Raw genomic sequence first — 26,313 nt, 5'->3', positions numbered from 1 at the left:
AAACAAGAAGTCATTATTATTTTTACTATACATTTTGTTTGAATTTGTTTCTCCACACAGAATGAAAAACATTAACTTTTAACAAAACATTAAATACACACAATACTTTAGGAACAGTTCCAGTGTAAGAATAAAGGTGTCACATTTTCCATAAAAAAACAAAAATTGCCGTACAATGTTAGGAAATCACTTAACTTCTACTATTTCATATAAAAACAACTAAAAAGGACCAAGCAATCATCCTGTTTTTTGATTATAAGCAAGTATTAAGAAAGCAATCAAACTTTGGTATGTATATTTGTGCTGTGAGTTGCAGCAAGAATCCTAGATCAAAGTCTACTGTACTATAAAAAGTTATATAGGTATTTGCCAACTTTTTCTATGAACAGATGGAAAACATAAAATGGTTTTCATTTCATGTCAAAATTACCACACTTTTTCTAATAAAAATGTTATGCTTGATTTTATATTCAACCAGTTACGCTGCTTTTCCACAGAAAAACGAATAAAACTTTTCTGCTGTTCAGGGTTATCTTTCTTCTTGATGCATCTTTAAAGTACAGAATATTGGGGGGGGGGGGATGAAGCCAGGCTAGCGAGAAAGGTAAGCATGAGAAAAACTCAAAGGTAGCAGGAACAACAAACAAACAAAAACCAACTGAAAGGCATACCTCTTGAGCACACCATCCGCATTCTGGACCCAGCTGGAGGCACCTGGCACAGGAGACCACGTTTGAAGAGCCACATCTATTGTGTTCTGAAATTCAAGTTAAGAGCAACCATTAGGCTTCCTTTCAAGGTGAAACTGTATACAAGTTGAAATGCAGTTGGAAAAGTGAAATAAGGTCATCGTTTGTTCAAAACAGATGGCATCAGATAATTTATGGTTTCTATAGGAATCTTTAACATGTTCACTGCCATTAACAGGCACCTGGATAGCTAGCATTTAATTTTCTGAGGTCAGGAGAAAAGAGGGTAGAAATGTGATCTTGGTCATATCTGGGGCATTAGCTTTATTGTAGGTTATGCTGCACTGCCAGGAGCCCTTTAAAGTTTTAGGCTACTGAAGTCATAGATCATAATCTCTGAACCAAGCAGGTGCTTTTCCTTCTGATAGTCTTCCTGTAAAAATTAGCATATCACCATGTGAAGCCATGCTGAGTCACAGTGAGGGAAATTTCTGAGAAATAATCTTGCTGTGCCCTTAAATTTGTTCCAGCAGAAGGTCTGATTACGCTGATATTGATTATTTCGTGTAATACAGTTCTGGACACTGTGGCATGATCAGTAGACACAGAGTGGTAAAAGTGAGTGAGTGAGTCCCTTTAGCTGATTCAATGTGGTTTTTCAAACTGGATTACGTTAAGACCACTGATTCCTGTGCTGGGCCCTATTTGAATACATAGCTGTGCCTTCCTTCCTCCATGTACTCAGTTCTTAAGGATAACAATGTTCATATATAAACATAGGCACATCAACTCTAATATAATAAAGAATGAGACTGTATCATTCTTTTTCTTGTCTTTTGTGGATCAGTCTTCCTATATTTTATCCTTTATTCTGAGTTGGCCTCCAGGCCCTGGAGATACTGTATCTCCTGCCTTCCTCATAGGCACACAGTGAACGAAGTGGACATGAAGTCTACAAGTCACTTATATTCCAGGTTGGAGAGAATATGCAGATTATGTAACAAACACAGGAGAGTTCACCAATTGTTACAATATGGTAAGCATCTCTCTACTTTAGAGCATTGGGAAGCAGCAAGCATGGGGCTCTTTAATCATTGCTCCATAGAGACTGTTCTCCAGTTTTCCCTTTGTTATTTTAGTTCACTTATTTTAATCTGTAGTTCTCTCCTTAAAAGTGCATTTAGCATTAAAATGTGTGTACCAATAGACATAATCACTCATGAACATAAGAGTTTACAAGAACATGGTCCATCAAACTCTCACTGCAATTTTTCTTTTCTCTTTCAAGTTTCCTAAATGTTCTGGAATCCAGGGTGAAACAATTCTGACTTGAGTGTGTCATAGTACAGGTGTTGGAGTGGGCAGAGCGAGGGTGGTAACTGCAGTAGAGAGGCACTAACTATAGCAGAGTCCCAGGCTAGTGTGTACCCCTCCCTCAATCACATTTCCCTAACACTGTCTTCATGGTCTATTATTTACTCTCTGTGGTTCCTCCTACCCTTCAGCTTTGGCTTTAGAGCAACTTTTAGTGTGTGTGTGTGTGTGTGTGTGTGTGTGTGTGTGTGTGTGTGTGATATTCCGAGAATTCTTTATTGTTCTTCCCAGATTTAGTCTAGAATTTCAAAAACTAAAAACAACTTATGTTTTGGGCTCCCTTCACTACCAGCCAGCCAGCTTGGCCATCTAAATATGGAGACTCCCTGTTCCAAGTCATCCATCTGGCTTAGTCTGCAAAATGTAAAAAGAAAAAATAACTTCCTTATTCTTAAAATATTCAGAAGGCAGAGTGACCTTTTCAGTTTTATTTCCAGAAAGGAAACCAAACTGGTCTAGAAATCAGGCATCCTGGCAAACTCCTGTGGTCTGAGTTTATGTATTCATCTCCAATGCAGTACTTGAGGTTGGGCCTTGAAGACATGACCATGACTGAGGTTCCTCCCCTGTGAGCGGGAAAATAGCCCTTATAAAAGAGGTTTTTCTTTGTTGCCTCCTTTTGCCTTTTCCATCTCTGTCATGTGAAGGTAGAGGACTATCACTGGGCATAAAATGTCTGCCCTTTATGGTAGATTTGCCAGTCTCCAGAGCTATGAGAAACAAATTTCTTATAAATTATTTAATATCAGATATACTATTATATCAATAAGAAATAAGTATGGTACAGACATGACTTGACCTTTACCAGAGCTGGCTTTAACCTTACTGGAACATGGAGTGACATCTATTTCAGATTAGACTTGAAGAGACCTCTGATTCAACAGGTAGAACTTTGTATTGCCAGTCAAGATTGCAGAGTCTTGGGAGGACAGATGCAGAGCCTAGGGCTCTGATTTTTATCTCTTACGTTTGTCCAATTCTAACCTAAGTTTTCCCAAGTTAAAGCTTATGTTAGGCTCCTACTTCCACAGTATATAGGAAGCACAGCAAATTTAAAAGCAATTTTTTTCTTTCCTTTTTTGTCTTGCCTGGAACTGTATAGCCCAGACTGGTCTTAAAGTAGCAGCCATCTTCCAGCCCATGTACTAGACTATCCAAATGAGTGGCCATGAAGAGCTGCAAAAGTTTTCTTAGCATTCTCTTATTAAAACAAAAATTTCTAGGGGCAACCTCTATTCTCCAACTTCAAAAACCTAAAGATGTAGTAAAGATGGATGGGGACTTTGTCAATGCGTCACAGATTCCAGGGCTGACATTGCTCAGACTCTCCATAACTACAGACAATGAAAGAGCCCAGAAGTAGATTTAGAAGAGATAGGAATGATGGTTCCAGACCTGAGAGATGGTGAGGAACTCAACTCCATGGGAACAGTGTCAAACTTTATTTCTGGATAGTGTCATGGTTACACTTCACAGAAATGCTTTGACAGATTGAATTTTAAGAGAGTGTTCTTTGTTGAAAATTATACAAGTTAGAAAAATGCCTAACGTTTTAACAACATGTTAATTATGGCGATTGTTGTCACTGAATGGACAATTAGTGTAAGAACTTTTAGCATAATAAATTCTCTTTCTATCTGACATGCACACACACTCATACAGACACACACACACTTTTTTTGTGAGAGGAGAAACCCTTACAAGGCTCACACATCAATGCACAAGTTCTGTTTGTAGATTCTGGCAACTGTCATCAGCCTCTCAATCTGCTTGGCTCATTGGCTTTCTTATTCCTAATGCAAGAATGAGGTGGTTTCCTAGCAGCCCAGGGCCCTGCCCTGACACCTCATTAGAGTGTGGGCTTAAGTAGTTCTTTCACCATCAGCGATTTCACTGTCTACCTGCTCAGTCTTTTGTCTACTGCTGTTGCCTTACACACACTACTCTTTATATTCTAGGCTCACATTCCTAGGAAAGATAATTTATGTTGATCATAACAAGTACTTTTACCTGGGCAGTGGTGGTGTAAACCTTTAATCCCAGCCCTCAGGAGGCAAAGGCAGGCAGATCTCTGTGAGTTTGAGGCCAGCCTGGTCTACAAGAGCTAGTTCTAGGACAGGCTCCAAAGCTACAGAGAAACCCTGTCTCAAAAAAAAAAAAAAAAAAAAAAAAACCAAAAAAAACAAAAACAAGTACTCTTAACTCTTAAACCACAGAAAGTATGGTGACAGTGTTGTGAACCACACAATTCCAAATTCAACTTTTGTGCCTTTTTAGTTGTCTTGTACTCTGTATCATTTTTCTGTGACAAAAATCAAAGGATTTAATGGCTTATATCTTTCTAAATAATTTTATTCCCTGACCTATGAGTTTTCACATTGTGTTATGAGACTGAAAGGGCCGATGTGTTGGGACCGCATTGTTAAAAGATTACAGGAAGAAAACACCAAATTCCCATGCAGCAGCCGGGCAGTGGTGGCACACGCCTTTAATCCTAGCATTCAGGAAGCAAAGGCAGGCAGATCTTTGTGAGTTCAAGGCCAGCCTGGACTACAAGAGCTAGTTCCAGGGCAGGCTCCAAAGCTGCAGAGATACCCTGTCTCGGAAAAAAAACAACAACAACAAAAAAAAAACAAAAAGAAAAATAAAAAATATTTCCATGCAGCTTCTACTTACTAACATGTGCCTAAAATCACTGGGACTTCATTTCTTCCCTCTAATGAGTACCTAAGTTTCTACAATGATACTGTATGGAAAAGCATGCACACATAGTATGCACATAGTAGGACACCTGTAATAATGTTATAATAATTGACATTACTAATCATATAGAAATATCCATAGTGACATGTGTACACATACACTTTTATATATAGGTGCATTTATGTGTTTAGCTCTAGGTTACCGAAAAGGATGATGGGTGTGTTTTTAAATCTGTAGTAAATGTACCTTGCTGTCTGTCCTTAACACGAAAGTCTCTTGAGTTAAAAGACAAAAATTCAAGCTGTAGCTAATATAGAAATATAAGTAAATAAAAAGTCAATGCACTCAGCTTAGTTGTTTGAAATGATTATGAAGAACAAGGAAGTTAAAAATATTTAACATGTACCAATGCAGTACTGTGAGCAAAAGCCAGGCCCAGCTGGGGACCAAATTACAGAAGCTCTCTGAGAACATAGTCATTCCATTCACTTTTTTACTGTGGTACATGTGAGATGATGTCTGTGCCCATCCATAGATAGAATAATAAGATCTATCAGTTACAGAGGACAGACCAGTAAATTACACGTTCATGATGCTCAGCTCAGTCCTCTGTTTAGATGCTATCACTTACTAATTATTTTGAGACTAATTAGTCAGTAGAAGTTAGGAAACTCAAACAGATGACAAGAACCCCAAACAAAATATAATAAGCATACCACAATACCCTTCCCAACCAAAGAAGACAAAAATGCTTTGATGTTTAGACTTAAAGCTTTACCCAAATCAAATGATCAGGCTAAGTGAAGACTCAAAACAAGACTTTTGATGTTCTTTTCTTGCTGTGAGAACTGTGCAATAATATTTTGATGTGATTTACATGATATCTATTGTTATTAGCTGGCTTATAAAATAAGATTGACAGGCATTATATGTAGACCCTGATAGTTAGGAATACTTGATTCTCCTATTACTTCTAGATAGAAAAATTTGTAAGAAAGTGGATTTTTTTTCTAGGCACTATCCCTTTCCTTCTTTTATTTATTATACAAATCAAACTATGCTTGAATAATTGCATAAAACTACTTCTTTAAATAAAAGTAGACATTGTATTTTGATAACAGTCAAACCAGATATAATTTTCCAGGGCACTTCAGAGTCTTCTTGATATTCATCTCATCCTGTCTTATTACAATTACCCTGATGACACTGAACCTGATTACTGAAGCTTTTTTAATTCAGAGATGCAATATGTACTACTATCTCAGATACAAATAGAAACAAAAAACAGTACTTATAGTTCAGTCATTATAATCAAAAGCTACTGGTCTCTAACAGATATAGTAAATAGTTACCAGCTAGCAAATTCCTCTTGTTATCCTCTACCACACTGTGTAATTTCTTTCAAACTTGTAGTAAATAAGCATTCAACTCAAAGCAACAAAGATAAGCATGTTTTTAGGGAAACCCTTTAGAGTGTTGTCTAAAGAATTCATCTGCGTCTGTGGTCTGTGTCTGTGTGTATCTCTGTGTGTGTGTGTGTGTTTGTAGAAAATCACATACCAAAATACATTTACTAAGAGTGCAAATTGTATTCATGTTTGCCTTCTTGGCTTGCTTCTTGAGGTTTGGAGGGGTTTTAGAAGAAGAGAAAGTGGTATGAGAATGTTTAATTCTTAGTAGTAGTTGAAGAAAAGAAATATGGAGATTCCTAGCAAATGATTTTTTTTTTTTGAGAAAGATGGTCAGGGAAGGCATAGTAGTACCACAATCCTGTCCCACATTGAAGCAAGACCTAACTTTAAACTCAGATTAGAGAGGCAGAGGTTGTAGGCAGGTCAGTGTTGCGTACAGTTGAGTTGCAATGGCTTGACCATGACACTGAAACATGGCTCCTCAGAAGGAGAGCTATTCTTCTGAGAAGAGAGCAGCTATTGAACCTTAAACAACAGAACTCAAACAGAAGCCCGATGAAAGAAATCTAGGTGGAGTGCCACCAACGTCCCCAGTGTTCTACCCCAATTTGTGATAAACCGTTTGAGTACTGAGGCTAGCAGCCTACTTCTTCCTATTTAATTACCATCCCCAGGATTTTTAAAGAACTTTGAGAGGAACTGGAATTTCCCAGCCTCTCTTGCAATGATGGTGATTGAATGAATTGTTCTGATGACAGAGAATTATCCCAAAGTTGCTTAAAGGTTCTTTTGTGAAAGATTCTCAAGAAGGAGTTTTCTGTCCCTTGCCCATTCTGCTTCTTTCTTTCTGCCACACTGATATGGTGTCTCAAGTGTCCACCAACATCTTCAGTCCAGAGGAGGCAACTTGTCTTAGATTAAGAGTGAAAGGGCCCGTGCGTTTGTGTCTGAGTCTGTCTGTATGTGACACTCAGAGCTGCATCTGAGGATGAGAATAGATAAACCTAATTCACTGCTTTTAGGAACCCTGTCACTACTATCCTAACACAGCTAGTTTAACTAACAAATTTTTGTCTGAAAGTTTAAAAAAAATTAGTAGCCGGGCGGCGGTGGCGCACGCCTTTAATCCCAGCACTCGGGAGGCAGAGGCAGGCGGATCTCTGTGAGTTCGAGACCAGCCTGGTCTACAAGAGCTAGTTCCAGGACAGGCTCCAAAGCTACAGAGAAACCCTGTCTCGAAAAAAAAAAAAATTAGTAAAGGAGAGAGAAAAAAAACCTCAAGTACAAGTTTTTTGTTTGTTTTCCATTCATGTATTTGTTTATTTTGTTGAGTATGCAGTGGAAGAGGGCCTGTAGGTCAAGAGGCAGGGATGGGGCATGGACCACATGGTGACCATTGCTTTCTGACAACTTTCTAGCATTTCAACATTGCAGACCACACTTCTCCAGCACCTTTTCATTTCATTTCTAATGAGCCTCAGTGTTAATGCCTTTCCCTCGGGGAAATCTTGTGGGGGGTGGGCTTTTAGTAGAGGATAAAAATGTGTATAACAGTTGTCTCCCTCAACAAAATAATTAATTCTTTGAAGGAAAAAATCTCCGACACCATGGGAACCAGGAAATTCACTGTGTAATTCCTCCTAATTACACCAAGAACAGGAATGGTAACAATTTACTGACTCTGTAGGAGCCAGCCATGATAAGCTAAATAGAAACAGACCACCCAAAGGAAGTCCTTTACTTCCAAGTATTATCACCTGCCAGTGTAGGACTCTGCCATCCTAAGTCTCAGTAGTTTACTCTGAAGCAATACCTGATTGCAGGAAAAACCACAAACTGAGATTACCCTAGTACCACCCAAGAACAAACTATTCATTCAAAGGAAAAGTCTAACGTTCCAACCGTTGTAGATAGCACACATTCACCAGGACACCCCTAGACAAATATTAGCCAATCAGGGGTCCTGAACCTTAAAAATCCCTCACCCCCATATTTACTACTATAGAAACCGAACTCTAACTGAGCTCTGGGCTCTGATTATTCCAATATGTTGGACATGCGCAGAGACCAAGTTTGCAAACTTATATAGAATAAAGGCTCTTTGCTTTTACATACAAGACTCGGTCTCCTCATTGTTTTTTGGGAGACTTCGTGGATCTGTACATAACAGACACAAGGATGAAATGCCTACGATTCTGATGCAGAGACTGAGGCCATTAAAGGCAAGGGTTCAGTTAATCAATATAAAACTATCAGAATGGTATGGTATTCTGAGAAAAGAGTATGAAGTCATGACTTTCCCTTTCAGGGTTCTGGGAACAGGTCCTGTAGTAAGACTAAGAAACCTTAGTGTAAATGCTTCCCACAAGTCCTTTCCCCAAGGTCAGGCATTTAGTTAAACAAGGGTCTCCAGTCATTCCATCCTGAGGAACATAAGGCCCTGCAATTAACTTTTGCCTGGTGCTTATTGTCAAGGTCACTGCTAGACGCCTCAACCCTGAAGCCACACCCCAGTTGACATGCCCCTTGTCTGTCTCCAGTTTAAGGATATGGTTTAAAAAGAACTGTGAAACCTTTCTCACCACATTGAAGATTTTCCCCCATATTTTGTTTGCTTTCCCTTGGAGAAGATGACTAAACCTGTTAAACATATTTTGTTTCTTTTTAAAGATTAATTAATTTATTATATTAGTATTTTGTATTTATGTGTGTTCTGTGTGTATGTCACTGCACACGTCATGGTGAGCATTGAGGTGTGAGGACAACTCTATAGAGTTGGTTCTCTCCTACCTTTCTGTGCTTTCCAGTGACCCGACTCAGGCTGTGGCAAGTGCTCTGACCCTCTGAGCTCTCTTGCATGCCTATAATGTATTTTCTTTATATCCCTAATATAGGAGTCCAGTACCTGGGTCACACTCAGTAAATGCATAATGAGGAAACATAATTCTATGTTAAGCTTAATTTGGAAATTCAATTCCTAGGGTTTACAATAGCTCTTGAATATTTACATTTTAAAATAGCTCTCATTTCCCAAATGTATTTATTTTAAAAGGCAGCATAACTGTGTTTGCTTCTAGATCCACATCTGGATAAAGCACAAATCTCCAAATTCATGAAAACAAACATATCCTAGTGACATTATTTATTTTGAAAATACAACTTTTATTTTGAAAGCCATTTAAAGTATAATTTATTTTGAAAATTAAATTTGTTTCCAAAGAACTCTGACTCTATGATGAGATGATCCAACTAAAATTGCACTTTTTACTTCCTCTCATCAGATGCAAAATCATTAAATCCATTTGTGGTCTTTGATCACTGTTCCTTCCTACGTTGGACTAATCCCTCAGAAATTTTTTAGGAGTGTTCGAACAGAACTTTGGGGTGTATGTTACCTTATGCTTCAGTGACAAGACTCAACCTCCTCATTATTTAGAAAATATTTCATGTGATGATATTAGACAAGCAAAGTGGCGAAGGCCATTTCACCTCTGGGCAGGTTCCTGAATGTTGCAGTGACATTGCGCATTCTCACCACTGATCATGAGGCAGTGCAGAGTGAGGCAGTTGCATTGGGCTAGGATGACATAAGTCTGAATGCCAGTTTACAAGAAGAGCCAGTATGTAGCTACAAGTAACCTTCATTTGTGTTAAAACTGATGGTCACCAAAGGCCTGTTCAGAGGGGATGATCACATAGCAGAAATTTTCATTTTAATTTATTTTTATACATAATAATCAGCTTGAAAGGCTCTAACTGGTACACCCATTGGGTGACTGTAATTTATGCTTCATCTTCAGTCACTTTTTACATTGAACATGGCACTGGTATAATTAATTACAATTACAGTTATGTCATTGCTATAATCTGGAACTTCCTAGGGAGGCTGAAGGTCAAGATCAGTCTTAATTAGCAGTTTTCAACCCATGGGTCACAACTTTTGGAAAACACATATTTCTGGTGATCTTAGTAACTGACACATGACTCAGTAACAAAATTATAGGTATGAAGTAGCAGTAAAAATAATTTTATGGTTGGGGGTCACCACAACATGAGGAACTGTATTAAAGGTTGTAGCATTAGGAAGATTGAGAACCACTGGTTTTAAATGCTGTTTCAGTGGTGAGTACTCAGAAGTAACAATAACAAAACAATTAGATAGTAGTTGAAAGATGTGTGAATGTCTATTCCCCCAGCTGTCGATGATAAAGGACCCCTCCTAAATCACTTATAAAGAGGTAGTGGGGGACTGGTCCTAGGAGCAGTGGTGGAGGGGTCACTGAAGGCTTCAGTGGGTCCTCTGGCAGGTAGCCTGAGGCCTAGGGGAGGGGAAGGAGACAGATACACCATGCAGAATGAGAGTTTGTGTATAGAGTTTATTTACTGGCTTATGGAGGGAAAAGAAAAGAGGGAAGGGGAGAAGGGGAAAGAAGGGGGAAAGGCAGAGAGAAGAGAGAGAGGCAGAAGCTACCTCTCCTGAAGAAAGGCAGAAAGAGAGGGGGGAGAGGGAGGGAGAGATGTCTGGAGAGGAGGTAGAAGATAGACTTGCCTTGGTGGAAGTGAGGAGGGGGGAGATTGGGAGTGGGAAGAGCTTGTCTCTTAAAGAAATAGGGTATCCAGGTAACAGACCAGGCCAGAAGATTACAACATCCCCCTCTCCTCATGGGCTGTCCTGGAGTGGGGATTGAAGGCCGGGTAAATGCAGAAATCAGATTAAAAGTAGATTATGTTTAGGTCACATTCCATGTACTCCTTGATATATATTTTTTGATGTGTGAAGCAGATGAGCACACAAAACAAATATTTGTTTGCTTGATGATTGCTGTTCCTGTTTATCCCTAGGCCATGAAATTTCCTGAGTAGGCCAAGTTGTCACTCAACAAACAGCAAGAGTAGCTCCAGACAGGATCCAATTTGGTTGTTCCTCTGACAAGTTAGTGTGTCTTCAGACACTCACCTGGTAGGAAAGTGAGATGAACTCTGGAAAGGTGGGGTCAAAGCCACTCATCTCCTTTCCACCAAAGCCCCCGAACTTCCCAAACCATCAACAGCTCAGGACTCAAGGAAGGTTCCAGAGGCCCCTCTGAGGTAAATTCTCGTTAAGGCTGTATTTGTCTGACTTGGAAAGGCATGTGCTTTGCGTCTTGTTTTCACTGGAACCTTTCCATACATTCCAGCTATCCTGTTAATGAGGCACACCCCCTTTCTAGAAAAGCCAGATATGCACCAACTTTTCACCATACAAGTTTTGAACTTAACATACTGCATCAAATGAGTCCAGAGGCTCTTCCTATTTTCCTTTCCAATTCTCGGTACGTACGAATTTCCATTCTCCTACTTAAAAATAAAACAAAACAAACAAAACCAAAATGCCAAACATACTGTTTTTCATGCCAGAAAAATGACTTAGTCAAAGAGGCAAAAGAAAAATGCCCTCTGGTAAGAGGAATGCCTTGTCTGCATGGAATCTTGACCTGGAGTCATATTGCAGGTGTGTACATGACTAAAACCACAGGGCAACACCTAAATGGTAAGGAATTCAGTTTCTTTTCTGAAAACTTTGTGTGTTTGTCTGTCTCTGTGTATGATGACTCCTACCTGCATGGTTTTTTAAAAATCTCTTGTTCACCACAGCCAATACTCACTAAAGCTAAATGCTAGTGAACTTCTGGGCATTTTCTTGTCTCTTGCCACCAGCACAGTGAGATAATGGACACACATTCCCATTCGTGACGTTTTGTGACTTCTGAGGATCTGAGCTCCGGTCTTCATGCTTATGCAGTCATGCCTCCCTTTCTCAGTCTAGGAATTTAGTTTTAAGTAAAATAAATGAGCACATGATTAAAAGCCTATGTGGATGAAGCCCAGTTAGAAATTGGCTTTCTTCATACTGCATTTCACAGTTCTGGATACTGCCACTCGAAAGCTCAAATCTATATTCATCATCAGATACAATTATGGGAAATGAAACAGTAATGACTCATCCCGCAATTACCCCATGGTGGGCCCTGTATTGAGTCTCACTGCTAGCATAAAAATCCTTTGAGGGCAGCACTATTGTCCCTCTGTTTTGGATGGTAAACTCAAGTCTAGAGAAATTAAGTGTCCATCCAAAGTCATCTAGCTAGTATGCCTGGGGACAGGCATTGTGGGCAGTGGTGACTACAGAGCACTTCCTGGTGAAGACTGTCCCACATGTAGTTGAGAACAACAGAAAGACAATTTGCCCAATGTAGCACTGAAAGCTCCTGGGTATTAAAGTTACTAATGTAGTCCTTAAGTGGTGACCCAGTAACCCTGTGTACCCACAGCCATGACTTAAGCACAAGCAATCTATCCCTGCTTCTGCTGTCTCCTGCCCTAAGGTTGGCTCATTATCCCTCTCTAACACAGCAGTGTTTAGTGTTCACAGTGTCAAAGAACCCCCTAAATGTTTCACCCCTTTGCAAGATTCATTTTCTTTCTATGCCCAAGGTAACTTTGAGGTTTATCTTGAAAGATTTGGCCTGAGCCTCCTGCAGAGGCAGGAATCAGGTCTGCCGGCCAGTGCTCAGTGTAGGGGAGGGCAGGATTTTCTTTTCAACTGTTTCCCCAGCCTCTTGCCAGAAGATTCTCTGAGCAGCTTACTAATTAGGCAGAAGCATAAAGTGCTGTTCACAGTGGCCTTTCACTTGCTAACTTCCAGTTCTGCCCTTGTAGCCAAATCTGGACCAGGAAAGAGACCAGGGTTGGTCTTGTGTCACCATCCCTCCTCTGACTTTAGCTGTTACTGAACTCCGATGTGGTTCTGCTTGCTGGCAGATGAGGTTTGCTACTTCCCACGTCACAGGCTATGAGTTAATAGGACAAGAGCAGTAAAGACCGTGCATCTAGCTATACAGGTCTCTTAGCCTATGGGGCTGTTTAAGACACAGTTTCTAACAAGCAAGATTTATTTGAAAGCCAACAAAATCCTCTTGTTTCAACTACAACACCTGCACATAATGTTGGGTGAGCATTCACACTGAGCTTCCTGTTTTAATATTGTTGGAAGGGAGCAGCAGCCCTTGCAGATAGTGGGAGGACTGCATGTTGACACAGCACTGCCTCCACAGACCTGTCAGAACCCACGCTCTCACATGCTAAATGTTCTATTAATAAAATTTACAGTTAACATTGTAAATTAGAATATTATTTGTGAAGAGAACAACCAGAGCAGAGTAAAAAGTATTTTTTCTCCTAACAGTTTACAGAAAAACATGAAATTACATGATATAGCTTTTAAAAAGTAAACTAATGGCACTTTATAAACAGTTTTGGATTCAGCTCCCTTGGTGACCAACTTAGGTTTTTTAAAGCCTATATGGCATTTGGTTAATTTGTATACCTTCTTCAGTTCAAATTAAGAGGTAAATTATTCGAATGCCCTTCATATCAGTTGAGATTGGTGAAATATACCATGACCAAGGATAATTTTATAGCATTTATCTTGGAACTTGTTTACAGTTTTAAAGGGTTAATCTGTGGTCAGCCTGATGAGAGCTTTGGAAGACTGAGTGACACACCTATTCCAAAAGGCCACAGCCTCTCTGTGGAGTTTGAATAGGTATAATCCCCATAGACTCCTGTGTTTGAATGCTTGACCCATAGGGATTGGTACTATTAGGAGCTGTGGACTTGTTGCAGTAAGTGTTTCACTGTGGAGGTGGGTTGTGAGATCTCCTATGCTCAAGCTATGCCCAGTGACACAGTTCATCTCCTTTTTCCTGTGGATCAAGAGTCAGCAATCTCACCTCCTTCTCCAGTATCATGTCTGCCTGAGACCACCATGAAGATGGTGGACTAAGCCTCTGAAACTGATCCATTCCCAGTTAAATGTTTTCTTCTCCCTTCACAGCAATAGAAACCCTAAGATACATTCCATTAAGGTTATACCTCCTAATCCTTCCTAAACAGTTCCACTAACTGAAATCAAGAATTTAAACATGTAGCCAGGCGGTGGTGGCGCACGCCTTTAATCCCAGCACTCGGGAGGCAGAGGCAGGCGGATCTCTGTGAGTTCGAGGCCAGCCTGGTCTACAAGAGCTAGTTCCAGGACAGGCTCTAAAAAAGCTGCAGAGAAACCCTGTCTCGAAAAACCAAAAAAAAAAAAAAAGAATTTAAACATGTGAGCCTATAGGAACCATTCTCATTCAGATCACTACATTAGCATCTCAACTTGTTAAGAAATAGGCAGGACATTGATATCAGTCTAGAGGTTCTTTATTAGTTAATATTGTTACTACTCACAGTATACTAATGCAGTTTGAACTCCATGTTAATAATATATCATATATTTTATTCTATATATTAAATTCTTTTCTATACTCAACACTAATGATAGTTCCAGATGTGTTTTTGTCTTTTCTAAAGTTCATTTTATTTACATGGCCATACAACAGAAAATCCTGTTACAATCAGATGAAGTGTATCTTGTACAATAGACATGTAGACATATACTCTTCTATAATAACTAAATTGTCTTAAACTTTTAAAAAATCAGTATTTATCCAATTTCATTGGCCACAATTTGAAATACATGCATATTACAATGGAGTTGGTATATTCAGAGAAGTTAATATTAATGTTAAGTAATGAGCTGTTGTAATTCTTTGCCTTGAAATTCTTTGAAATTTTTGCTCTGTATTTCTTACATGTTACTTTCCCTTCATTATAATTCAGTTTTCCCAAAGTTCATTATTCCCTGGAAAAGTTTCCCAACAGGGTTTTAATATTATTCTTGCAGGATTATGTCCCAGCACCATCTCCCAACACTTCTTATCAGTCCTTCCTAATTGATCAGTTCTGACATAGCAGACAGCACCAGGCCCCGTGTTCATTATTACATACATACAAGACTGCACTAGGCCCCAGTGCCATCATCATACAAGTACTAGATTGTGCCAAGTCCCACTGTCCTCATTACAGAAACACATTCTAAATTTGACAGTATGTTCATCACTTTGCTCAAGTACTTACAGGCCTTGCCCTGCCACCATAGACAGAGCCATTAGGACTCCCTGAAGAAGCTGACTGTGATAGGGTAGGAACCCTCTTAGGTTCTAAGAGCACTGCCCAGTAAACATGGAATGGTTCTTAGATTTTTGATGGATTTTTCCTGTGACTAATATGAAATGGCCTTCTTTGTCTCTTTGGACTGATTTTAGCTTGAAGTCTATTTTGTTAGATATTATGATAACTATACCCACTGGTTTCTTAGGTCCATTTGATGGGGATATTTTAAAACCAAAGAGAAGTTGAATAAAGGAAACATTCAAGATAAGCCAGAAGATAGAACAGAAAGCTGCCCGCTAAGCCAAGGATGTTAAAGCATGGAGTTGAAAGTGGACAGAACAGGCCAACACCAGCATGTGAGGAATCAAGCAACAGCTTGATTCTTAGTGTCTGGCATTGCTCCAGAGCTGCTGGTGATAGTCATGAGTTGTTAGGCAGCCCCTCCACAGTTCTTGCTCTTGTACCTGGCTCCTGCACCTGGCTTTTGTTCATGACTGGTTAATTTCCATTAGAGCTTCTTTTTAAACTTGCCATTTGTGATTCTTTCTTCTTAAACTTACACTTTTTTTTCTAAGTCTTCCCACCAAGACATGACTGTATTGTATCCTTTATATGGCAGAGACCATGGGTGTGGCTCGCCTTCCCTGCCCCCACCTTTATATGGAAGAGAACATGGGTGTGGCTTGCCTTCCCTGCACCTACCTTTATATGGCAGAGAACATGGGTGTGGCTTGCCTTTCCTGCCCCCACCTTGTCTTCCTTCTTGTATTCCTTGTATTCTCTACCTGTAGGACAAGCTTTCCCATACAAGATCACCTCCTCTGTCTGCTCAGTGAATGGTTCATTCAAAGGCAAGTGGCTATTTCCTGATTACATTTAACAACTGATATTCAGTGATGATTGATTGTTCTGTGCCTTCAACAATGAGCATTACTCTACTGCCTTTCCCCTTCTGACAACTTCTCTTCTTATGTCTGGCTATTTTCATATTTCTCAGTAGGTTCCACACCTGGAGCCTCCATGAGCTAATAAAACTTTCAGATTCCCCTCCTCAAACATAAACACAAATGTTTTCCCTTAATTTTCAATTTCTTTCCTAAGTTTTTGTTTTGGATTTCCAACAACCTGCCAGACATCTATTTAGATCCCTGACACATCCTCAAAATCCACAAGTGTTCCTCTTCTCAGCCAAATGGGTTTCCATTAATAACCTTATTTTCCGATTTATTTCAATTTAAATCTTTAAACCCAGTTCCCAAGAGCCTACCAGTCCCCAGGACTCTGCTCTTACTTCAGAGTTCTTAGCATTTAGCCTCTGTCTCCCCATTCCCTCTGATCTATCCTGGCTTAGGCTCTTTGCCATTTACTCTGTCATAACTTTCTTATAGTCTCCTTCAGTCAGTGCTTGGCACAAAAAGTTATTAAACAAGGACTGGGGAGATGTTCAGCTGACTTTTTGATTTGCCACAGAAAACCCTGCAGATTCGCAGAACCCACATGAAAAGCCAGGCATGGCGTGTATACATGCTTGCCCCTATATGCTGCTCCTTTTTCGATTTCTGAGTTCCAGAATCCTACTTTCTGGACACTCTAAGGTTTGTTTATGCACTTCTGGGTAATTGTATTTGAGGGATCTTTGTCTGAGGTGACTATAAAAGTGCTCTTCACATTCATCAACATCTCTACGGACAGAGTTGTGTTCCTATAAGGGCCTAGGAGTAGGGCCATAGGGCAGATGGTAAGCATAAATGTCACTATGTGAGATACAAACAATCTGTGTTGCAAATGGCTCTGGCATTTTCCATTTCAGCAGCAAAATATAAGTATCCAAGGTACTTGGCATCCTTAGGAGGGATTAATAGTGTCACAGTTCTAAGAGCCATTTTACAGCTTCTGGGCTGGCTCAGTCAGTAAAACATTTGTCATGCAAAAATGACTACCTGAGTTCTTTGGATTTTCAGCACCCTTGTAAAACATCAGGCATGCTTCAGAGCATCTGTGACCCCGCTGTAAGGAGGCAGAAACAAGAGGATCCCTAAGGCTTTCTGGACAGCAAGCTGAGTCAGATCAGTAAGCTCCAGGGTCAGTGAGAGAACCTGCCTCAAAAATTAAAGTGGTGACTAATTGAGGATAATTCTCAGTGCTGATCTCTAGCCTCAACAGACATGTACGTACATATAAAAAGTCAACAGACCATTTCTTCCAGCTTTACTTCTTGATACAGTGTGATCATATTACTTTCCCATGAACAAAACATTTCAAAAGTCAAAATCAACAACCCCCCTAATCCTTTATAAATTCCTTCCTCCTGAGAAGTAGTGAAGTGTTATTAGTATATTTAAATTGCTAGAGTGAAATACCTTAGACTTAGTAACTTGTTAGCAGCAAAATTGACTGCAAACTGTTTTGGAGAACGGTGGGGCAATGAAGTACTAACAGGCTGTGTGGTCCCTTTCTGATAGCTACATACGGCTTCTTTCTTGGGGACTGCAATGCCTTTATCGCCTAGTTAGTCATTTTCCCAAGGTCCTGCCTTTTAACACTGACACGTCTAAGATTTGATTTAAATATTTATTTTTTGGAAGCACCCAAAATCTATTGCTAACTCTATAGCCTCTTCTCTCACTTCTCTCCTTAGCTCTAGGTCAGTATTTCTCCCACCAATGTAGTGCCAGCCTGTGCCCTTCCATCTGTACAATTCAGCCAGTCCTTCAGCTTCAAGTTTAGACCCATGTCATTTATCTCGTGTCTCTGTCACCAAAGTACCCTCTCTCTTTCCTTCAGGCATAGTTAACCGCTTGACTAATGATTGTTTCCACAATTGTATTGTAATTCTTACACTATGCAGGGCTATTTTTTCTGCACATTATCTGCTACTTGTGTTTTTATTCAGATATTTACATATTATGTCTGGGTCTGGAATTTATATATTACACTAGTAAACACACTTACCAAGAACCAAAGTCCTCCAGGAAGGAGTTGCTCTTAGTCCAATTGGAAAAGCTTGCTTTGATACTTCCACTAGCAAAGCCTGTCAAACAATCAGCTCAGTCACTTCCTGCTGACAAAACACTCTAGGCTCAGAATGTACGCAAGAGTATTCTAGGCTCGCAAAAAAAAAAAAAAAAACCCATCTACCACCAGGGAGGAGAGGAGGTAGAGTAAACCTCTCATACTCAAGTGAGAACAGACTACAGACTTCCTTGGTCCTCTTCCTTTTCTTCTACAACAATCAAATGCAAGAGAGCCCTGAACCCCCATCCCCTTTACACACAGTACCCACAGAATCAAGTACAGAGTGATTTACCTTGAGTTCCTTAAGACTAATCTCACTTTTCCTTGGTTAAACGAATCACTATAAGATGATGCTCAAACTGTCAAGTTTCCCCCCACCCACCCCTCACTCTGATCACCCTAAGGCTCTGTGGGATCTGTCCTCCCTTCATCTTCATCCTCCCAGCCATCACATCCCTGCTGGCTCCCATTCAATCCATGGTGTATTACAGAAGAGGTGCTTGTATCTCGGTCTCTTCCAGTGCTCACTGAGTGCTTCTCCAAGGGCTGTGCTTCCACTACTGACTTATGAGAGGCGATGATTTTCCCCTCCTAGCCCTCATGGATAACCTGGAGATGGACAGCATGCCTTCCTCATTATCATTTCCGGAGTTCTCCCTAAATGTCTCACTCTCTTTGACCCTAATAACCAGAGGTCTTTCAGTAGGAATGGTCAGGTATTTAATGCCATTTACTGACTCCAGGTTGAATTCCCATCTCATCTCTAGAAAGATGTGACTGCTGGATTACAACCAATGGACCAGGCTGTCAGACAATCCTTCCGTTTAATATGTACAGGCCATTTCTGCAAAGCCTGCATATTCAAGCTGCCTGTTATTTTCACCAATTATTTCAATCACTGCCCTAATTTTGCCACTCTCTCCTATGGTCATAGTATCAGTATCATTAGTAGACATGACATCTTGATGCCACATATCTTCTCTGAGCACAGCCTCCCTCCTTTTAATCCTTAGTCTTTCTAAGTTCTGGATGGTGACAATGAGCGACCTATTCTTGAATCTGATTACTGAGATATTACCTATCTCTCACACTGCTTGTTATGCCCTCTTTTCCCTGTCCTTCAGCAAATCAGTTAATGTTTTCATCGCCTTTCAATTCTTTTTCAAATGTCTCCTTTCTTCAATACCATGGGCCCTGCTAGTGCTCTCAAGATGGAAATTTCCAGCTGCCTTCCCTCTCTATTTTTTCACAATTGCATATACAATCTTTTATGCTAGATAATTACTAAAATTATATTTATATATGTTTATTACACAGAATGAGTGAAGTTCTGAGTGAATGTATGATGTGGGCAAGCCATGTTGAGGACAAATGTCTAAGCCCTATGGTGGTGGTACAGATTCCCTGGTGAGGCTCAGAGAGATGGCAAAGCCTTTCTTAGGTTTGAGTGTGAATGCTGACAAGATGTGCAGAAAAGCACCATAGCCTTGCCCTCTTGAATGTTTATGACCAGAAGTCTATTCCCCTACACAGAGTTCACCTACCAAGATTAGCCAAACCTGCCTCCTTGTCCAGCTGTATTAATTACCTGGCCTCCTTCTTAAAAAAAAATAAAAAAAAAACTGAATGTAATAACGTCGCTTCTTGTTCAGCTGTATGCAATAACCCTGCTTCTCCTTCAACTGTATATAAATAGCCTATGGTGCGTCTACTGTGATGGCGTTTCCACCAGATAGACAAGCTCATTGGATCCCAGCTTTTCTGTGTCTGTGTGCCTGTCCTTTCCTCCTTCATTTCCTCACCACCCAAGGTAGGTGTATCATTGGAGCTTTGTAGAACACAGTCATTTATTGTTTATTCTGTTTTCTGCTAACAAAGTTATAAACTCATGAGGAAAAAAAGTGTGTGCATGTGTGTGTGTGTGTGTGTGTGTGAGAGAGAGAGAGAGAGAGAAAGAGAGAGAGAGAGAGAGAGAGAGAGAGAGAGAGAGAGAGAGAGCTTTGTATGTGTTTTTCTATACATTATTCCTGTGTGCAGGTGTGCAGGCAAGAGATCGATGCCTGGTGTCCTCCTCTGTCTGTCTCCACCTTGGTACGAAATAACCTTTCACAACCTAGACCTCACCATTTCAGCAACTGGTTGACAGATCCTCAGGATCTGCCTGTCTTTGTCCTTCCACCACTGGGCTACAGGTATATGCCACCATGCTTGGCTTTTATATTGGTGCGGGAGGATGGAATTCAGGTGCTGAACCTTGCACTGAAACACTTTACCCATGGGTTCCATCCCTCCATTCCTTTCTTTTGTCTGATATTGTTCTCTTGCCATATGAATGTGATCTCTGATGGGACTGGTAATTTTATTCACTCTGTTCTCTGCCATCTCCTCAGGGTTTAGAGAAAGACCAGACACTCTCTAAACAGTACGTATTTGTGGACTGAGTGGATAAATGGGCATCTTTTCTTCATTGATCAAAATGCCCTGCGTGTCTTCTCTCTCCCCGTCTCACTTCTTTGACTTGTGTTTATTTCTGTATCATTCATGTAGCTTTCCCCCATCTGCTTCCCCTTTCTCAATCCTCCCAGGAACTCAGCATACCCATCTTGGAGGAGTTTAGCCTGTCTTGTCTGTTATGTTCTGTACTACTTCCCAGCACACATACACTAATATTTCCCTCCAGGAGCCATCCCTGAACTTGAGCTCTTTCATATCCCTAACTAAGCCTACTCATTTGCTTAGTTAATCCTCATGTTTCCCATTTTACACACATGTTTCACAGTTCAAGCAGTGAAAGCAACTATGCTCTTGGGGTACAGCATACACAATCTGGATGCATAGTGCTCTCTGATGACTCATTTCATGATAATCTTGGATATACATGCTGCACACATGTGTACTGAGAAATGAAAATCCTTGATTTCTTCCATTAACCAGAGCTGCTCATTCTTACACTCAGTTAAGGGGAGGAAAACTAAAACCAAGCCTTAATATTTATAAAGACACTGAGGCTCTGTCTTTTATCAGAACACATTTGCCCTGTATCCTGTCTTCAACTGCAAGGTATCAAGAGGGATGGGAGTCTTCTGTAACTCCATACCATTGCCTTATGTCCTCACTTCAATATTCAAATGCAGTCACTGTGTCTGAAGGCTAAGTCTTCAGCAGCCAGACCAAGGGCCCATACACTTCCTGGGTAAGTGATGTTTTATGACTCAGCTCTAACTGTGAGTTTGTGAATCAGACAAAATGATAACTGTAAGGCTTTCTCCTCTTAACAAAGAATATTTAAATAAGACCCTTGCCAACAGGGAAAGCATATACATACATCTTAAATAGTTTAAAAAGGAGTCAAGATATGAACAACCATGGAATTTGGTTAAAACACCTTCTACATGTAGCACATGGAATCAATTTACTCCTCTTTCACCTCATGAGAACTCTGCTAGTATTAGTCAAAGCTGGTTCCTTGGAATGAAGTGATTAGGGATTTAGCTCAAAGAAGACCATCATATCATTGGGGTATAGAGGGAGAAGAGTCCAGTTGAGGATTTTGGAGTAGTAATGGCGTTGATGCATTTCTTCATCTATGAATTTATTAGTAATACCTGCTACGGGGTGGAGGAGTATTTTAAAGCTATAGTACTCACTGTGTAAAGTTACAGCATCACAGCCAAACCTGACATAAAACAGAATGTTTACAAGCATATCACAAAAAGCACCAGGCAGGGTGCAGTGGCATCAGATAACAGGACCCTGTCACTTCAAATGGAGACAGAGAGGGACAAAGCACACTTCCTTGAGGAAGTTCCTATGTTCTTTTACTGCCTGATTGCACATCTATACTGTCTGGTTTCCAACTATAAGCTGCCTGTGAAAAATCACACCCTATTTCTAGGGCTGGGCCAGGATTGATAACACAACAGAAGCAGCCTGTTCAGAGATGTGAGATGATTCCCCATATCCAAAACCTCACATTTAATCTCTGATTGCTGAGTCCCATAGTTCCTATTCAACTTCCTCTCAAACCTCAGGTGTTTCTGTTTTTGAACACCAACTGGCCTCTTTTAGTGTTCAGATGAAATGCTTCTGCTAAAGGTTCCAAACTTACTATAACACTACAACAAACTCATGTTTGAGTGGGCAATATAGCAGTTACTTGCTCACTATGACAAGGTGATAGATTATCTCCCCATTTATTCAGACTCATAGGTCCATGCAGATAAAACTGTTTTCTTTTTTTACTTTTTTGGTCTGGAAGACTCTGCTATATTACCAAATAAATTACACACAAAATGGAAATTTGGAGTTTATAAGATTCTATATTCCCCTGTATTAATACACACACCTTCAAACACCTGATTTTTGACAAAGAAGCAAAAAATATCAAATGGAAAAAAGAAAGCATATTTAACAAATGGTGCTGGCATAACTGGATATCAACATGTAGAAGAATGAAAATAGACCCATATCTATCACCATGCACAAAACTCAAGTCCAAATGGATCAAACACCTCAACATAAAGCCAGTCACACTGAACCTTGTAGAAGAGAAAGTGGAAAGTACACTTGAACACATTGGCACAGGAGACCACTTTCTAAAAATAACCCCAGCAGCACAGACACTGAGAGAAACAATTAAAAATGCGACTTCCTGACACTGAAAAGCTTCTGTAAATCAAAGGACACAGACAAGACAAAACAACAGCCTACAGAATTGGAAAAGATCTTCACTAACTCCACATCAGACAGAGGTCTGATCTCCAAAATATACAAAGAACTCAATAAATTGGTCATCCAAAGAACAAATAATCCAATAAAAATGGAGTACAGATATAAACAGAGAACTCTCAAAGGATGAATCTAAAATGGCTGAAAGACACTTAAGGAAATGGTCAACATTCTTAGTCATCAGAGAAATGCAAATCAAAACAACTCTGAGATTCCATCTTACACACCTGTAAGAATAGCCAAGATCAAAAACACTGATGACAACTTATGCTGGAGAGGTTGTGAGGTAAAGGGAACACTTCTGCATTGCTGGTGGGAATGCAAGCTGGTACAGCCCCTTTGGATGTCAGTGTGGAGATTTCTCAGAAAATTAGGAATCGACCTTCCTCAAGACCCAGTAATACCACTTTTGGGTATATATCCAGAGGATGCTCAATTTTGCCACAAGGACATGTGCTCAACTATGTTCATAGCAGCATTGTTTGTCAAAACCAGAACCTGGAAACAACCTAAATGCCCCTCGACCAAAGAATGGATAAGGAAAATGTAGTACATTAACACAATGGAATACCACACAGCAGAAAAAAAATGATGACATATTGAATTTTGCAGGCAAATGGAAAACATCATTTTGAGTGAAATAACTCGGACCCAGAAAGACAATTATTAAATGTACTCACTCATAAGTGTTTTTTTAAACATAAAGCAAAGAAAACCAGCCCACAAATCACAATCCCAGAGAACCTAGACAACAATGAGGACCCTAAGAGAGACATACATAGATCTAATCTACAGGGGTAGTAGAAAAAGATAAGATTTCCAGAGTAAATTGGGAGCATGGGAACCTTGGGGAAGGTTGAAGGGGAGGAGACAGGCAGGGAGGGAAGCAGAGAAAAATGTAGAGATAAATAAAAATCAATAAAAAAGATTCTATATTCCCACACTTATATTGACAATGCCTAAAGCCATTTAATCTTTTCATCATGGGCAATCAGAGACATCTTGAACTTTATGACATTTTACTTTGGTATGAAAACAATTCAGAGAGGAAATGGATAAAGGCTTCTTATGACATGAGTTTGCATATGACTGATAAACTCTCCTCAGTTTTGGATTTCTTGCCAGTCTCCCAGTGCTGATGCTTCATCACCTGTAAAAGTCATTTGCAGCATCCAGGAACCTGGAATTCTATGACCAACTTATTTGCACCATTCTGGATGACTTATCAGCATTGTCAAAGCTCTATGAAAGTGAGTATGCACTATCAAAGGTGAAATTATTGTGACCCAGACTCTTACTAGGACAGCCATGTATAAGAATGAAATTTGGCTAGAGGAAGGCGTCTAAAAAATGAAATACTTCTGTATTTCTTGTGATTTTTCAGGACATTCCATTCCCTGTTTGCCAATAACAATCTTTAATAAAGATTCTCACACAGACTGATAGTCTATAGGTTCTCCAAGATTATAGCAGCTTCATATAATCTTCTGTAAATTGTTGCTAAATGTTCCTTACCATAGCACAGAAATACCTAGTAACCACAAAGGATTGAGGATACCTGTGTTCTGTGCCGGGGAACTGTGTTTAAAAAATTAAGCCTAAAAGAATTATAATTTTGTAGTGTGAAAGGCAAACAATTTGTGGCCTCTAGACAATAGTTAAGCTGTCTATCTGTGAGGAAGAATGTGACGTTCAGAGATAGCTCTGGCCAGACAACCCATCTGCTCCATCAGAAGCAACACTTATCTATTTATTCTTCAAAGCCAAACTCATCTCTGGGATGCAGAATTTCCCTCCAAAGCCCTGGTATGCGCTTTTTTTTTTCATGATATTCATACATTACCTTTGTCTCACCAAGTCTGTCACAGATAATTTGGTCTCAAAGAGCAGTGGACTCTGGTATTGGTGTTGTGCTGTCCTCCAAAAGGACTAAATCAGTCTTGAACTGGTATATTGCCATTTGGGAACTTAGCCAGGCAATGCTAGAATTTATCCTCCAGATACCCTACCCTGATTTCAGCAAAGCATATACAACCTTCATCTTCTCCAACAACTTGGCAGTTTCATCAGATGGCACTAAGTCCTGTGTGGTCTTAGTTCTTCAAAAACATCATATATTGAACATTCCAATATTTAATCCTTATATTTCTATTACCAACTCAGATGTCTGGTTTTGTGACCATATATACTAGACCTTACATCTGGACTGTCATTAGGGCTGGCTGGGATTGAAATGTCCATTGAAAGGAACCTTTTCGTTGTTTGTTTGGTTGGCATACTAGCATTTTATGAGACAAGGACTCACTGTTTAGGCTTGGCCAACCTTGAGCTTGCTATATAGACCTAACTCCTCCCTCTGCTTTCTGAGTGCTGGGGTTAAAGATAAGCACTAACATGCCTGTGAAGTAACTTTAAAAAACCAAACTCAGGACTCCTGGAGCTGAAGTCTATCTTGAGTGTTTGTTGGGCTACTTTGTTGTTTTTAGTGTTAACCTTCCAGATGAAGTTCTTCTTGAGTGGTCATCATTTCTACAGGGTTTCCTTTTTCAAATTATAATCTTGTTTTAAATTCATTACAAAAATTCAAACTAAATGTACAAAAAGATAGCAAAGAAATTCCATGCCTTGTACTAAGAGAGATTTGCTCCATCTTTTCTCTGCCAACAATAAAGTTTGCTACAATGATTTCTTTGTTTCTAACTAGAACAGCCAGTTCTACAGCAATCCCTGCCCATCCTACTACTTTCTTCTATTCTTTGTCCTCCAAAAACAATGAATACCTTAAATGACTAGGCAAAGCCAACCTAGCTTCCTAGCTTCTCTCTAGCACGCACTTGAGAAAGCTCCCCCCCACCCAGCTTGGCACTCCGCAAGGTACATTCTGTAAACCTTCTTTCAGAGAAACTAGAGTTTTTGTTTTAATTACTTTCCTTTAAAATCTCTAAATATTCAACCCCACTCCACCCTACCCCCACCCATAGGATAAAGGTCATTCTGCAAGAAGCTCCCCTTCCCCTAGTACTCAATACCTGCCAGAGTTACTGAAGAGTGATTCAGGCAAAATGAAAAGATATTTGCCATTTAATTCCAAGGTAAGGACCTTGGAACTAGGCACATAAACACCGATTGGTTGGCTTCCTTTTGCATCAGTATATGTTGAAATACCACTGTAAATCTAAAGTGTCCAAAATTATTCAAAACATGAAAATATTCCAGTGTCCATCTTCTATACATGTTGAACTGTGCCTAATGTCCTATCCTTCCGTCTTTACTATTATCCTTTCTCCTCACACTCCCAGGCTTATAGGACCTTTTGTTTAAGCTCCCCAGCTACTTCTGCCTCATAGTTCATAATTGGG

General features: G+C 39.9%; 1 protein-coding gene across 1 annotated transcript in view; it reads right to left on the bottom strand.

The window, feature by feature from the left end:
• The window catches only part of Itgb8 (integrin subunit beta 8), a 96,226-nt gene that overhangs the window by 57,820 nt on the left and 12,093 nt on the right, over positions 1-26,313 (bottom strand). The window contains exon 2 of the mRNA XM_038337934.1: positions 672-757. Within this exon, the coding sequence (XP_038193862.1) occupies positions 672-757 (86 nt within the window). The remainder of the gene's footprint in view (positions 1-671; positions 758-26,313) is intronic.

This window comes from Arvicola amphibius, chromosome 7, assembly GCF_903992535.2.
Source record: "Arvicola amphibius chromosome 7, mArvAmp1.2, whole genome shotgun sequence".
Classification (NCBI taxonomy): Eukaryota; Metazoa; Chordata; class Mammalia; order Rodentia; family Cricetidae; genus Arvicola; species Arvicola amphibius.
This window is presented reverse-complemented; position numbering and strand designations above follow the sequence as displayed.